Source organism: Geotrypetes seraphini, chromosome 10, assembly GCF_902459505.1.
Source record: "Geotrypetes seraphini chromosome 10, aGeoSer1.1, whole genome shotgun sequence".
NCBI lineage: Eukaryota > Metazoa > Chordata > Amphibia > Gymnophiona > Dermophiidae > Geotrypetes > Geotrypetes seraphini.
This window is the reverse complement of record NC_047093.1, coordinates 66,777,495-66,791,730: the sequence shown is the minus strand read 5'-3', so window position 1 is coordinate 66,791,730 and position 14,236 is coordinate 66,777,495. Positions and strand designations below refer to the sequence as shown.

General features: G+C 42.3%; 1 protein-coding gene across 6 annotated transcripts in view; it reads left to right on the top strand.

Moving 5' to 3' along the window:
- The window catches only part of TTLL11 (tubulin tyrosine ligase like 11), a 247,354-nt gene extending 240,990 nt beyond the window's left edge, over positions 1–6,364 (top strand). For 5 of the 6 annotated variants that reach the window (XM_033961090.1, XM_033961092.1, XM_033961094.1 and 2 more), the window contains one exon: positions 1,991–6,364. In XM_033961090.1, coding sequence (XP_033816981.1) covers positions 1,991–2,232 — 242 coding nt within the window. In that variant the 3' untranslated portion in view covers positions 2,233–6,364. The remainder of the gene's footprint in view (positions 1–1,990) is intronic. The other variant, XM_033961091.1, reaches the window with a different exon arrangement.
- Positions 6,365–14,236: the final 7,872 nt, after the last annotated feature.

Sequence of the window (14,236 nt, the reverse complement as noted above, 5' to 3'; positions counted from 1 at the left end):
CAATTAGCAGAAGATTTCAGTAAAGTTTTTTGTGGTCTCTAGTATTAGTTTGCAAGCTGCTCATAAAGGACGACAGTATATTGCCTCATCTTTATAACCATGAATAACTTCATTAACAACAAAAGAATTTTACCACAAGGTATTACACAAAACCTAATACAATTGTCAATGCAAGCAAGAATACTATTTAAATTCTACTGTCTATTATTTAAATCCATAAATGGTGACAGCCGAGCCTACTTGAACAACCACCTAATCCAAACTACCACAAACAGACACAGGAGAACCCAGACACCATTCACATACCCTCCAATCAGAGACCTCAAACGGAAAAAAATGTACAATGGCCTTGTGGCCACACAGGCAGCAAAACTAGACCACCAACTCTCCAATCTACTAATCGTGACCCCAGACTACAAAACTTTCAGAAAAGAAATAAAAACCCTGTTAACTATTCAAGAAATCTATGAAGACTATCTAACACTGTATGAAACATTTCAATCCTCTGAAACAACCCGCTCTACTCTGTAACACCTCTAGACATGTCCAGAAATCCTTGAACCGCAAGGTAATGGCGGAATTACAAAAAAAAAAAAAAAATCACTAATATAATTTAAGTGCTCATTTCAAAGCTCTAGTCTTCTTTTGAACATCTGAAAACTGGCATTTAGACATCCATAATGCATGGATATTCATCCCAATTTTACAAAGGCGGGATGTGGACAACCATCACTGCAGAACATTCATATAGCAAGAGGACATGGCCTGGGTGTGTTTTGGGTGAAACTAGGAAGGATGTTCAACTGCTATTGCAGAAGGGGCAGGTACGTCTATGTCTTCAAAAATGACATTATTTAGATTTGAGTACAGGTGCATCCAGGTTATAGAAAGGTTTCTGTTTCACTTACTCTCTCCTGAAAGTAAAACTTAGCAAATGATACCAACCTCTATGACTGCTTCAAGTCTTATGGGCATTCTTAACAGAGCAGCACACAAGACTGAGGAGCCACCTAGTGGATAGTGCAGTGGATGATAAACCAAGAGACCTAGGTTCAAATCTCAAATCAGCTTGCTCTTTTTTTTTTTTTTTATTGTGAACCCTCCAGGGACGGGAGAATACCTACCGTACTTGAATATCTGCACATTCAGGTATAAATGGTATTTTTCTTTTCCCGGAGTGCTCACAAATAAAAGTAAAATTCACAAACAGCCAAAGTGGGAATTGAATCTGGGTCTCCTGATTCAAAGCCCACTGCTCTAATCATTAGGCTACCTCCTCTCCTTTGCAGGGATGTCAGCTAGAGGTTCCTATGATGCTACACAGACATCAATATCCCCTGTTCACAATTTGAGCTTTTCAGTTTGTAAAATGGATATTCTTGCTGAATGTTTTAGCACATGGATGTCCATCTCCCATATTTTCAAACAGACCTTATCCTGTTTGAGAATACATGGGAAATGAAATACCATTCTTAATGTTTGGAGAAAAAAATGGCCACAGGCATAAAAATCCTTCTCCCGGTATGATTAGGAAAGAGTGAGGCAAAAGAAACCCATAGGGTAGGTGAGGAGATTTCCTGCTCCTTTTTGTGAGGCTGAAGTTTGACTGGATAATGAAGTGTGTAGCACAGTGGTTAGAACTACAGCCTCAGCACCCTGAGCTTGTGGGTTCAAATCCCATGCTACTCCTTGTGATCCTGGGCAAGTCACTTAATTCACCATTGCCCCAGGTACATTAGGTAGAGCATGAGCCCACCGGGACAGAAAGGGAAAAATGCTTAAGTACCTGAATGTAAATTACTTAGGCTATAAATGGTATATAAATACTGAAAATAAATATAAGATGTCTTGTTCATATGGCATATGCACTAATCCATATTTCAAATAGATGCTGTATCTCTTCTGCTATATTACATTAGTAATATCAGAATTCATGAACTAGAATTGACTGGACTGTATTAGTCTTAATATGAATTCTTTTCTTTTAAAGGAATGTGCTTGCAGGCCTTCATAGAAGCTTTTATATACCTGGCACAACGGAGATTCAAATCCATTCCTCTTCATGAGCAAGTGGAGGCCTTGGTTGATCTGTGCGAGTGCCAGCTGGAAACACTGGATGAAAAGCGGCGAGGACTAACAGAATATAGAACATTGGGCAGTTGGCAGATGGATGAACTGCAAGTAACCCCGTCTGCTCACGTTTCTCCCAAACCACACAAGCTCTACCAATAAACCTCTTGATTACAGAATGCATCGGCCTTAAGGGACACTTAGCAAAAGACTAAATGGCTGGATTGGCGATGACTGTCAGAAGGCAAAGCATGGATAGCCTCCTTTTATTACAAGTTCCACTGATTTATTGTCTTTGTCTGTCATAAGCTCCTCTTCCAAAAATACCCCAACAAAACCCAACTTCAATGGCTCCCTGTGGCAGTCTTTATTTATTACTTCAATGGTACATATGCCACATAGCTTAAATGACAGACTGCCTCTTGGTTTCAGTCTCTGGTAAGCTCATTGAAGGAGACTAGAGAGACAAGACGATGGCATGACAGCAACAGGCATCATGGGATCATTGTAGCCTGGATTGAAAAAGCAGTGGCAATGGAGGAGAAACTACTTGAAAAATGAATGCAATGCTTCCCCCATGGAAAGTATAATAAATCCAGTTTGAAAGTAGATCAGTATATAAAGATATTGATTTTGTTCTGAAAAATGTGTTTTTGCACCTTTGACTGGTCTGTTTAATATAGTTATAGTTCTCAAAGCAAGGTCTTTTATAAATTCCTGTTTTTTAAGCCCCACATCTAACATACAGAAACAGCATGTGGCTTCCATATGGTAAATTGAAAGGGAAAGCATAGCACAAAAGTTAAACCGGGTTTCTTGGAAGGTGACATATGGGGATTACATTATCACTTCTTGTAAGCTGTAAGCACTCCACATTGAAGATGTAAATATCATTTAAGAGTTAAGCATTTAGGGCTCCTTTTATTAAGCTGTGATAGTGGTTTTAGCACGCGCTGAAATGCTGCAGGTTTAGTGCGCGGGGCAATTCAGCGCACGCTAAAAACGCTATCACAGCTTAGTAAAAGGAGCCCTTAATAGACTGAAATGTAAATGGCTAACTGTTTAAAATATAAATCCAGGAAAATCCACTTGTAGCTTTTGGGGGTATATCCATGTGCCCTTTGAGCTAGCCAGTTATGGGCCACTCCCATGGGGGAAATGCACAGGCATGCTGGGAAGAAAAACCAGACCTGCACCATAGGCTGACTTAAGCCTGTTCCTGTCTTCCCATAGTACTACTAGAAAGGCTTAATGGCTAAATGATTAAATAGTAAGGTTTTACTTTCTATTCATTACTTTCCTACTCTGCATGGCAGTGGTGGTGAGGAAAATCTCACTCTACCTGCTGAGTAAGTAGTAGATCAGGGTAGAAAGCTAACTAAAGACTGATAATTCTGCAATAGTGAGCAGCAGCTCCTAAATGCTCTGAATGAAAAGTTAAAACATGGTGAATTAATATTCTTCAGCATAAAATGCAAGCAAGAGAAGACAAGGAAAATGATTAAAGAGGTATTGTGCTATGCAATTATTAGGCTCTTTCCCTACCTTTTTCTAACTTAATAGTAATTATATGTACTGTACTTGCCTTTTTTCAAATGGCTGCTACAGTTTTAAAATTAAAAACATTACTACAAAGAAAACAAAATATAATTTCTCTGTCTCATATAGCAATGAGACATGAGTCTCTGCATGCTGTTTGCATTTTGTAATGCGGAATTTTTAGATAAAACTGTGACTTAGAATATTTAGGTATTCTCATTTTACTTTTGTAGATTTTATAAGACTGCTTGAGACCTCAGTAAAACTTAAATACTCTAGGACATTCTCTAGGGCAAGCCACCTACTTCTGAGAAATAAACTGTTTGGCTTGTCTTTGATCTAGTTAATTTTGTCATGAAGAATGAGTGGAGCCCAAGTTGCTAGTTTTGCATAGCGTTGTAAGTTTGGATAGTGTTGTCCTATATTAATACTTTTGGTAGGCGATTGCCCATACTGAATCCTAAATACTCCAAACAAATGGTTTGACCTTCTCTTAAGTAAGGACAATTATTTGAAGTCAGCTAGCAATGGTGATTCACAGGTAAAATATAACCCCCAAAATAAAGGAACATTAGTTTGAAAAGTATGTGATATCTGAGGCTGGCTTCTGATCCTTGGGCTGGCCCAAAGATGGAAATATGGACACACATTCAGAGCTCTGGATAACATGGACATGATGTTGAACATGTAGAGTACCCTAACCATTGCTCAACAGTTGCACCTACTATTTGGATGATTTCCAAGGCACCCACAGTCTGTAACTCAACCAAAAGATTGTTACATATCTGCGAAAAATGAGGCGGGGCAAATCCAAGCTAACTGCAAATGAAAACTCATGGTACTGTATCCTCAATTGGGGCTGATTCTGATTTGTTTTTGAAGCTCAAAGAGGAAGAATAAGCTGCTCAGCTACAAAAATAAAAACACAATATCTCCCAACAGTAGTTTGTTTTATTTTATATAGAATTTTTTGCCTACTTCACTAAACATATTAAATGAATTTTGCTCATAGTTAATGCTCACTGAATGTGGCCACCGATTAGCTAGTGAAAATTATTTTCTATTATGATAGATCACTAGCTCTCAGTATCCTTTACCTTCAAGAGTTTGCAACACTATACTTTTTGGGCAGAGGCTAAGAGACATACTTAGGGCTCCTTTTACTAAGCTGCACTAGTGTTTTTAGCGCGCGCTGTAACCAGCGAGCTCCAGGCAGAGTGCCTGGGATTACTGGCAACAAGTAAGCTCTTGCGAGTCGCTGCGGGCTTCACAAGGATATGTTATTTCAGCGTTCAATGAAAGGGACACCATCCAAAAGTAATAGGCCCAGTGTCAATGAAGGGAATACTTTTAATTGTCAAAGCAAACAAAAACAGTAACTTGCTTGTCAGGATCAAAATATCAAAGCCAACGGGCTTCCCATACAAAGTGCAAACAATGTTTAATAAACAGTCTCTGGTTGAGAAACCAAAAAGAGTTTAAATTCAAACAACAACAAAAAAATCTCTCTTCCTCAGAGGTAAGTTTTCTTTCAAATTATAGTCCAGTTAGAGTCTATTACAAAAGAAAGGAAAACTTTTCAACCAAAAACAAAACTCCAAGTCAGTGCAGTAATTCTGGCTTCTTCAGCAAATGAATGCTGGAAAGACAGTGTGCTCTGTGTGGTCTTAACTGCCAATTATTAGGCCCACTATCCCACCACGTACCACAGGGCAAACCCCACTGTCTCCGCGTATCACAGTACACTTTCCTCAAGGAGAAAGCACAATTAAGCTTTCAAAAGGAAAAACAAAACTTCAAAATAAAAGTCCTTGCTTAGCTTCAGCATAGAGAAAATTCACTCTTTAGCATGAGTCAGAATTATGCAGTTCTTGGAACAAAGCAGGCAAAACAAACTTGCAGTACACTTCAGCAACCATTTAGATACTTACTTTTGTGAGGCAAACCTTCATAGGAGCACTTTCAGGAGTCAGCAAAGCACTAGCTTCAGGGCTTATTTCCAACTCCATGGCAAGCGGTTCCTCACACAGACTGGAAGGTACTTCTTCTCCAGCCTCTGAAAACTCCATAGCCTCAAGAGCTTGGTTGCTATCAGGAGCTCCCAACCCTGAGCACTGTGACCTCTCCTGCTGCAGTTCCTCTCTCCTCTGATTTTCTAGGAGCCTAGTCTTCAGGGATAGCAGCTTGCAGCCCCGCCCCCAACCCTCAGGTGGAAAGGATTTCCGGTGATTCACTTTAGGACACAGAGGGGGATGGGAACCTACCACTGCTGCTCTCCTACTTCCTCTACAGGCTCTAGAAGGAAATTCAGTTTGAGAGACAGAAAATGGTGTATAAGGCAGATTATGGACAGGGTCTGGATTAGCACTGGGACCTGCACTAGGGACACTCCTAGCAGGCATAGTCTGCTTATCACAGCGCTTAGTGCACGGTACAATGCTACGCATGCTAGACGCTAACGCCTCCATAGAGCTGGCATTAGTTTTTCCGCATAGTGCGCTAATCTGCAGCGCATGCTAAAAACGCTACCGCAGCTTAGTAAAAGGAGCCCTTGGTCATACAGTGGAAAGTGAGGCAATCCAATCTAGAATTCTAGGTTTCATAGCAGTTTTCTGATTAGTCATTTTCTTCCAAAACCATTGTAAATTGTTAGGCCCTGATTCTCTAAAAGTGCGTCCCGATTTTAGGCAGCTGTAGGCGTCCTACAGCTGTCTAATCAGCCAATCGGGATGCATGTTTTTTTTAAAAAAATGCTCCCCAGGCAGGCCGCCTATATTGAAGGCGAGGCCCGCAAGACACCTAGGCCCTGATTCTGTATAGGACGCCCGGGAGAGGCGTCCTATTCAGAATCGGCCTAAACTAAACCCCGATTCTGTAACCGGCGTCCATGTTACAGACGCGGGTTAGAGAATCGGGTTAGATTAGACACGGCCCGCTACACTTATCGCGGCAAGGGATCTCTCTGCCGCTATAAGTATAGCGGGCCGTGGCCCCCTGACCGATCACTGGCAGGAGGGTGCCCAAACCCTCCTGCCTGAAGACGCACCCCCCTCCCCGACACTACCGACCACCCCCCCCCCCAACACTACCGATCGCCCCCCCACCCCGACAATATCGGTCACTGGCAGGAGGGTGCCCAATCCCTCCTGCCCGAAGACGCACCCCCCCCGGCGCTAACAACCCCCACTCCACCAAACCTGTTCTTACAGATGGGTCTTGCACGTCGAGCAAGCAGGCATGCCTCGTCGAAATGAGGGGGCCCGCCCCTTCCCGGCCCATCCCGCCGAAGCCTAAGGCCTGATTGGCCCAGGCTCTAGAAGCCTGGACCAATCAGGCCTTAGGAATAGCGGGTCCGCCCATCCCTACTAAGTCTAAGGTCTGATTGGCCAATCAGGCCTTAGATTAAGTGGGTAGTGTCGGGGGGGGGGGCGGTAGTGTCGGGGGGGGCGGTCGGTAGTGTCGGGGGGGGGTGCCTCTTCAGGCAGGAGGGTTTGGGCACCCTCCTGCCAGTGATCGGTCAGGGGCCACGGCCCGCTATACTTATAGCGGCAGAGAGATCCCGTGCCGCGATAAGTATAGCGGCCGCGTCTACTTACAATGTAGACCAGCATTTTGCTGGCCTACATTTTTAAGCTTCTCATCTACTAGGGAGACGCGTAGGGCCGCCTAGGTTCAGCCTAAGGCCCGCCTAAGGCCCTTAGACGAGCTTAGGCATCTTGCGGGTCTCCCTAGGCTCCCGGAGGCGCCTTCAGGCCTGCCTGGGGAGCATTTTTTTTAAAAAAATGTGCATCCCGATTGGCTGATTAGACAGCTGTAGGACGTCTACAGCTGCCTAAAATCGGGACGCACTTTTAGAGAATCAGGGCCTTAGTGTTTACCATGAACATCATCCCATTTACCTGGTTTACTATATGTGGAGATGCTATTCTAGTAAGGTTGTGGCCAAAATGTTTGCAGTGCCACTCTGACCTCTAAATTGTTCTTCCATTCATTTGGAGCATTCGCCTGTCAAAGTTTCCAGTCATCATTAACTCAAGATGACAAAGTCCTAGTGTGTTTCTTATCATTGAGGAATCCATGCTCGGAGAGAAAATGAAGTGTTCCATCACTGTATTATTTCACATAGGTTTTTATATTTTATATAAGTTTTTATAGCCACCATTTTTATTTAAAGCAGCTACAGTGGTACCTTGGTTTACGAGCATAATTTGTTCCAGAAGCATGCTCATAAACCAAAATACTTGTATATCAAAGCGAGATTCTCCATAGGAACTAAGGGAAACTCGCTTGATTCGTTCCTACCCAACCCCATCCCTCGAGGCCAGCGGCGCTGCTCTGCCCCTAAGAACCGGCATTGCTCCTCCCGCTCATGAAGGCCCCCCCCCCCCGCGTGTTCCGCCATCCCCCCCACTCATTTCACCCCCCTGCGATCCAGCAACCCCTCCCCCCGTGATCTGGCAGCACACCCGCTCGCGTCGCACCCCCTCCCCGCCGCAATCCGGCATCCCCCAGGCATCCAACCACCCACCCGATCAAATTTCTTACCCCCATTTGGCACCAGCACCGGCACCAACACATAGGACATGCCGGTGCCGGTGCCCGAAGATCTGCCTCCTTTGCACTGGGCCTTGAGCATCTGCGCATGCTCAAGACCTTCGGGTTCCCGTTCTCTCCAAGATTCTCGAGAATCTCGGAGAGAACAGGAACCCGAAGGCCTTGAGCATGCGCAGATGCTCAAGGCCCAGCGCAAAGGAGGCAGATCTTCGGGCACTGGCATTGGCATGTCCTGTGCGTTGTGGGCAAGATTCAAACCATCTATATAATAAATTAGGTTGTCTGAAAATTGCCATCTTTGGCTCAGCTTCCACATCATGCATATTTTAGCCGGATTATAACTGGATGAGTAAGACAGCATATACAGTATTTATGGATTTCCAAAAGTATGTGTACTGTTTTACACCTCCCCAGCTACCACACAGATACATAGAAAATGTGTGTACTTTATTCTAACTTTCAAATTAGTTATATAGCTTCTCCTTGAAAATTATATACAAAAAACATATAATAAAAGTATATACAGTAGTTTGCAACTTTGCAGGTTCTTTGAAAACTTTGTCTATAAGTATATCCAACAGCCTGGGTGTAGTATTTCCAAGTTACTTTATGAGAGAGAATTAGCTTGGGCCCAGTCTAAATGGCATTGACTGGAATGAAGGATATGAATCATTATAGTCCCTATGTTGATTGACTTCATAATTTGAAATGTTCAGGTATTTTGTAGGAAGGAACTGATTCTTTTAAAAAAACAACCCACAAATTCTTATACCATGATAATTAACTTACTAATAATCTTCTTAAAATATATTACCAGTTCTTGCTAGGTGTAGATTACAGAGTATGGGCATCAAAGTTTCTATTTAATACTTCCAGACAATTTCCAGTACATGGCTGATCATAGTGAATTATTGCTTGAATACATTTTGTTGGGAAGCTCTACAGTTCTTTTGTATAATGTAATTTTTGGCAGAAAGTGAATATCCATAAATAAGCATAGCTTTAGCAAACCTAGGTATGGTTTTAAGTACCAAACTTAATGATGATTCTTGCCGATAAAAGTGCAATGGAATTCAGAATTGCTATATCAAGCTCTGATAAATAACTGATAGAATTAAAGGCGATAGTTTACTTTTGGGTTGTTTGTGTCATTATAAGTTTATTCAGATCTTACAAGTACAGAAATAGATCTTTTCCAGTACAGTATCTTTCAGCACGGTCTAGCTCCTGTTACATAATGGCTGTTGTAATGCAATTAATGTCATCAAACTGGCAAAATATTTAGCTGTGCTTTCCCTGATCTTATTTCTATAATAAACTACTGCCAGGTGTAGCTACTGTAACACTGTAAAAGGAGCTGACTGCAATGTGGGTATTATAGTTACTGAAACTACTTTAAGAATAAAGAAAAATTCTCAGCCTGCTTTAGTTATTAAAGCACTGCTTCATTGGGTTAATCATGAGATGTCTTGGATAACTAGTGATTAGTCTAGAACAATATTGTAAAATAGGAATATATGAGAAAAGTCTTGCTCTAAATTCTTTTGGAATAATCAGGCATTTAAAGGGAACACAGTGTTGGGAGTGGGAAGAATTGATCCAGACTAAGAATAGAAGACAATCATGTATTTTTTTTGACTGCTAAGAAGTTTTTAAAAATAGGGAAGATGCATTTTCTTTTATCAGTATGGCCATTGTAGAGAGTATTTCCAGGTAGCTGGTTTGTAGGAAATTCCAATGTAGATTGGATTCTGTTCTGTGTTTTATTTATTTTAAGTAGGTCAGGAATGAAAATGGGTTATTGTTTTGGGGGGTTTGGGGGGGAACAGCAGTTTTAATAAATGCTTTTTATATCTTAACTCTTCAGAATTGAAGCACTGCTTTAAAACTCTGTAGACATATCTACTTATTCGAAATACATTTCATCAGTGATTGAATCCCCCAAAAGTTAATAAAACCCTGTTGATTGTTTTGGTCTTTTATCTTATGCTGAATCTATATATGTTGGCAGTGTTCTATTGAGCTGATCATTGCAGCAATAGCCTGTGATAAAATTTTAAAAAATTGTAATAGCTGCTGTGTTGGAGTTCTGGAATAGACTATTACCCTTTCTCTATCCAGGAGGATCTGCCAGTTAAGACTCCACAATTTTGGTGCAAATAATATTTTCAGGCAGAATGATTTCATTGAATAAATTTCATATATACATAATTATTGGCTAACTCTTGATGAATTTCATTATCAGGTAAACCTAAGTTCTGTATTTAAAACAAATCAATTTCACAATATGTACTTAAATCCTGAATAAAGCCTATCTTTAAAATTCTTTTCAATGTTTCTTTTTAAAACAGATTAACATTTTCTGCCCTCGTAATTATGAAAATCTCATTACTTAACCTTATTTAAGTATTGTTTTGCCAAATAGATATACAGTATATCCCTATGTCCATGCGTTTCAAGTTCTTCATTCTCTCTCTCTCAAAAAAAATTCCACCGAACGATCTCTTGCAGTCACAACACTGAAGGACATGGCATTACTGATTGTGTTAAACAGAAATAATCTTATATTTTTGCATCAGAAGTCCTTGAAACTGACCAGGAATAAATTTTTTTAAAAAGTGTTCTTTGTTCCCGATCATATTAAATGTCACCTTTTGATTGTCCAAAGCAATAACTTGGTTGGTGTAGAGTTATTAAGATTGCTTATTAGTTTAAATTGGACATTGGCCTGGTTTCTGTTCCGCAAATCTGAACATGATATCCTAGTCTGATTTCTTGTGCTTTAATTGTAAAAGGCTTCATGTTGAGCCAAGTGTGACTGTAAGGTGATCAAGAAAGTGTACATCTTACTCATATGCATGTTTCATTTACTACTAACCCTGGCTTAGTTAACTCCATAGCCTGAATTGACCATATAGCTCACCCAACCTGTCTTCTTTGCTCTTCCTTAAAACCTCTTGGGAGTTTTTGCAGCAAATGTGCTTTACCTAGCAGAGTAAGCTTGAAGTGGCACAGTATTTCTGAGTGCTTAGTTGTGTGTATTGATAATTTTTAAATTGACATGCTTATGCAGAAATGATTAATGATACTGGAGAAAGAGAGATATAGTTCTCTTTCGGTAGTGCTGCACTTGTAATGTAGCTGCTGCATTTTGCTAGCCTTAAGGTAATTTTGAGTAGAAAACTGACCATGCCATTCAGTTTGGGTGGAAGAGGTGATTTGGGGGATCCAAGCAAATATATATCACAAATTTTATATTTTATAGGGGTTTGATTCCAGCATTTTAAAGAGGAAAAGGATATTCATTGATTAATTCAAGTATGGTAGCAGCTAAGTACAGGACACAAATATAAGTTAATATCCACAGCTCATAAATGTCACCACAGGTCTCACAAAAATATAAATGCTGTGCTGCAACCTCCAGGTTTATTTAAAGTGACAATATAGATCATAGCACTTACGGCTCAGTTTTTCTTTTATAATGGGAAAGAGGTGGTATGTTTGCTGCTATAATTCTGAGAATGATTTCTGAGTATCTGAATGATAAGGATCCAGCTTGTTGTTAAGGTACAGCTATGAGCAGAAGAGACACAACATCTGCAAAGATTAACTCAAAAGTGTGAAGAATATTATATATTGTAAAATGTCTGAGATAGCATGAAAATGTTTGGAAATAAATTCTGTGCTTCAATGAAGAATGGAAGGCATGGGAACACTTAAGAACAGATGCCTGACAAATGAATTTAAGTCCTTTGTAAGCCCTACAAACTGAAAGTTAACAAGCTCATAATCAAAACATCCAGATGTCAAAAACCTGCCTAAATTGGCGCTTGGACATCCTTAATAACCAGGATGTCCAAGTGCCAATAATCAAAACCAACTTTCTGAATGTACAGCAGGCCTTCCAAGTGTGTTGGGAGGTGTTTGGGTGGATTCTGGGTGGCTTAGACTTAGATGACCTGCGGGGATAATCAACACTTTTGGCAGATGTTTTCAGTTATACCTGTTTTTAAAAGGGTATAAGTAACCAGATAACCACTGCAGAGATAAAGACCTTACACACATTTCCCCAGTGCTCATTGACTCTCTCAATCCCACAAAGATCAGAATACAAATGTACATACCTGGCTGCAGAACATCAGGACCTGGTATAGAAAAGCCTAGTAGAGCTGCACAAAGGTGTCTTAAGTAGCCTGGTGGGTAGGCTAGCGAACCATAGAGAGGAGTAGCAAGTCCCATAAGCCACTCTAACCACTACATTTATGGTGGAAAATGTGAGCCACACACCCCCCCTCTACTGCCATATAGGTGCCACCTGCATCCATAAGGGCTATTGGGATTGTAGACAGTTGGGTATAGTAAGTTTTGGAGGGGGCTCATTATAACCTATAAGGAAGTTCTGGTGAGATGTTTTTCTGACACCCTTTATGTGAAGTTCACATCAGTGCCCTCTGAGGTGCCCCACAGCTCAGTTACCATGTCAGGGTAGCCAGTCCATTACAGGATTAGCCTCTCCCATGTCCAAATAGTCTTGTTCTGGATGTTTGGGACTTAGACACAATTTTGGTCAAAAAATGTGGTATAAAGATAAACGTCCTGGTGATCTGGACGTCCCAATGGTTCAGACAGAGGATTTTTTAAAAAATTTCTAGACATACAATGGTTTGCCTTTTGAAAATAGGCATTTTCTTTCTACTGACTTTGGACATTTTGGCCCTGATTCTGCAAAGTGCTCCTGATTGTAGGCAGCTATAAGCGTCCTACAGCTGTCTAATCAGCCAATATGGAGGCACTTTTTCTAAAATAAAAATAAAAAAATGCTCCCAAGGCAGGCCGCCTATATTGAAGGTGCCTCCAGGGAGCCTAGAGAGGCCCGCAAGCCCGCCTAAGCTTGCTTAAGGCTAGACGGTAGCCTTAAGCAAACCTAGGCGGCCCTACTGGTCTCCCTAGCAGAGCGGGAGACACTTGCAATGTAGGCTAGCAAAATGCTGGCCTACATGGTAAGTAGATGCGGCCGCTATACCTAATCGCGGCAAGGATCTCCCTGCCGCGATTAGTATAGCAGATGCGGCTATGGCCACCAGTCTCCCCTCCCCAACCCCCCCTGGACGATTGCGGCAGGAGGGTGCCCAACCCCTCCTGCCGACAAAAATCACGATCGCCGGCAGGAAGGTGCTTAACCCTTCCTGCCAACAGAACCCCCCCCCCCCCCGAAGATTGCCAGCAGGAGGATGCCCAACTCCTCCTGCCAGACCCCCCCCAACGGCCTCCCCTAAGATCGCCAGCAGGAGGGTACCCAACCCCTCCTGCCGGACCTCCCAATGGCCCCCCCTTCGAAGATCACCGGCAGGAGGGGTGCCCAACTCCTCCTGCCGGACCACCCAATGTCCCCCCTAAGATCGCCGGCAGAAGGGTACCCAACCCCTCCTGCCGGATCCCCCCAACGAAGCCCCCCACCCTGGAACCCCTCCTTGGACTTACCTCCAATTTGGCCGGACGGCTCCTCGCACCGTCCAGCCAGCAGGCCCGCATCCGTCCAAATGAGGCGGGCCCGCCCCTCCACTGCCCAACCCACAGGATCCAAGGGCCTGATTGGCCCAAGCTCCTAAGGCCCCACTTAAGGTTACAGAATTGGGTTAACTTTGGGCGGGTGTAGGCCCGATTCTGTATAGGATGCCCAGGATGGGCATCCTATACAGAATCCGGGCCTTTGGACATCTAGCACCATCCATCCATCCAAATCGGACCCTCTAAGGGTTCAACAGTGGATAGCACAGATTTTCTCTATTTCAGAGGCTTATCTGATGCTGTCCCATACAGTAGATTGATTGCCAAATCAAGTATTCTGAAACCAAGCACAGATATAGGATTTAAAATTTATCGATGAAATGACTCCATGAAGAGGTAGAAAGATGAATAGAGAAATCACTGAGCTCTCTTTGAGGCTCCTTTGTTTATGCTAAATTATTTGCAAGGGTGATTGCCTTTGTTGTTGATATTTGTGGAAGTAACTGGGAGGAGTGTGTGGCGCAGTGGTTGGATCTACAGCCTCAGCACCCTGGGGTTGTGGGTT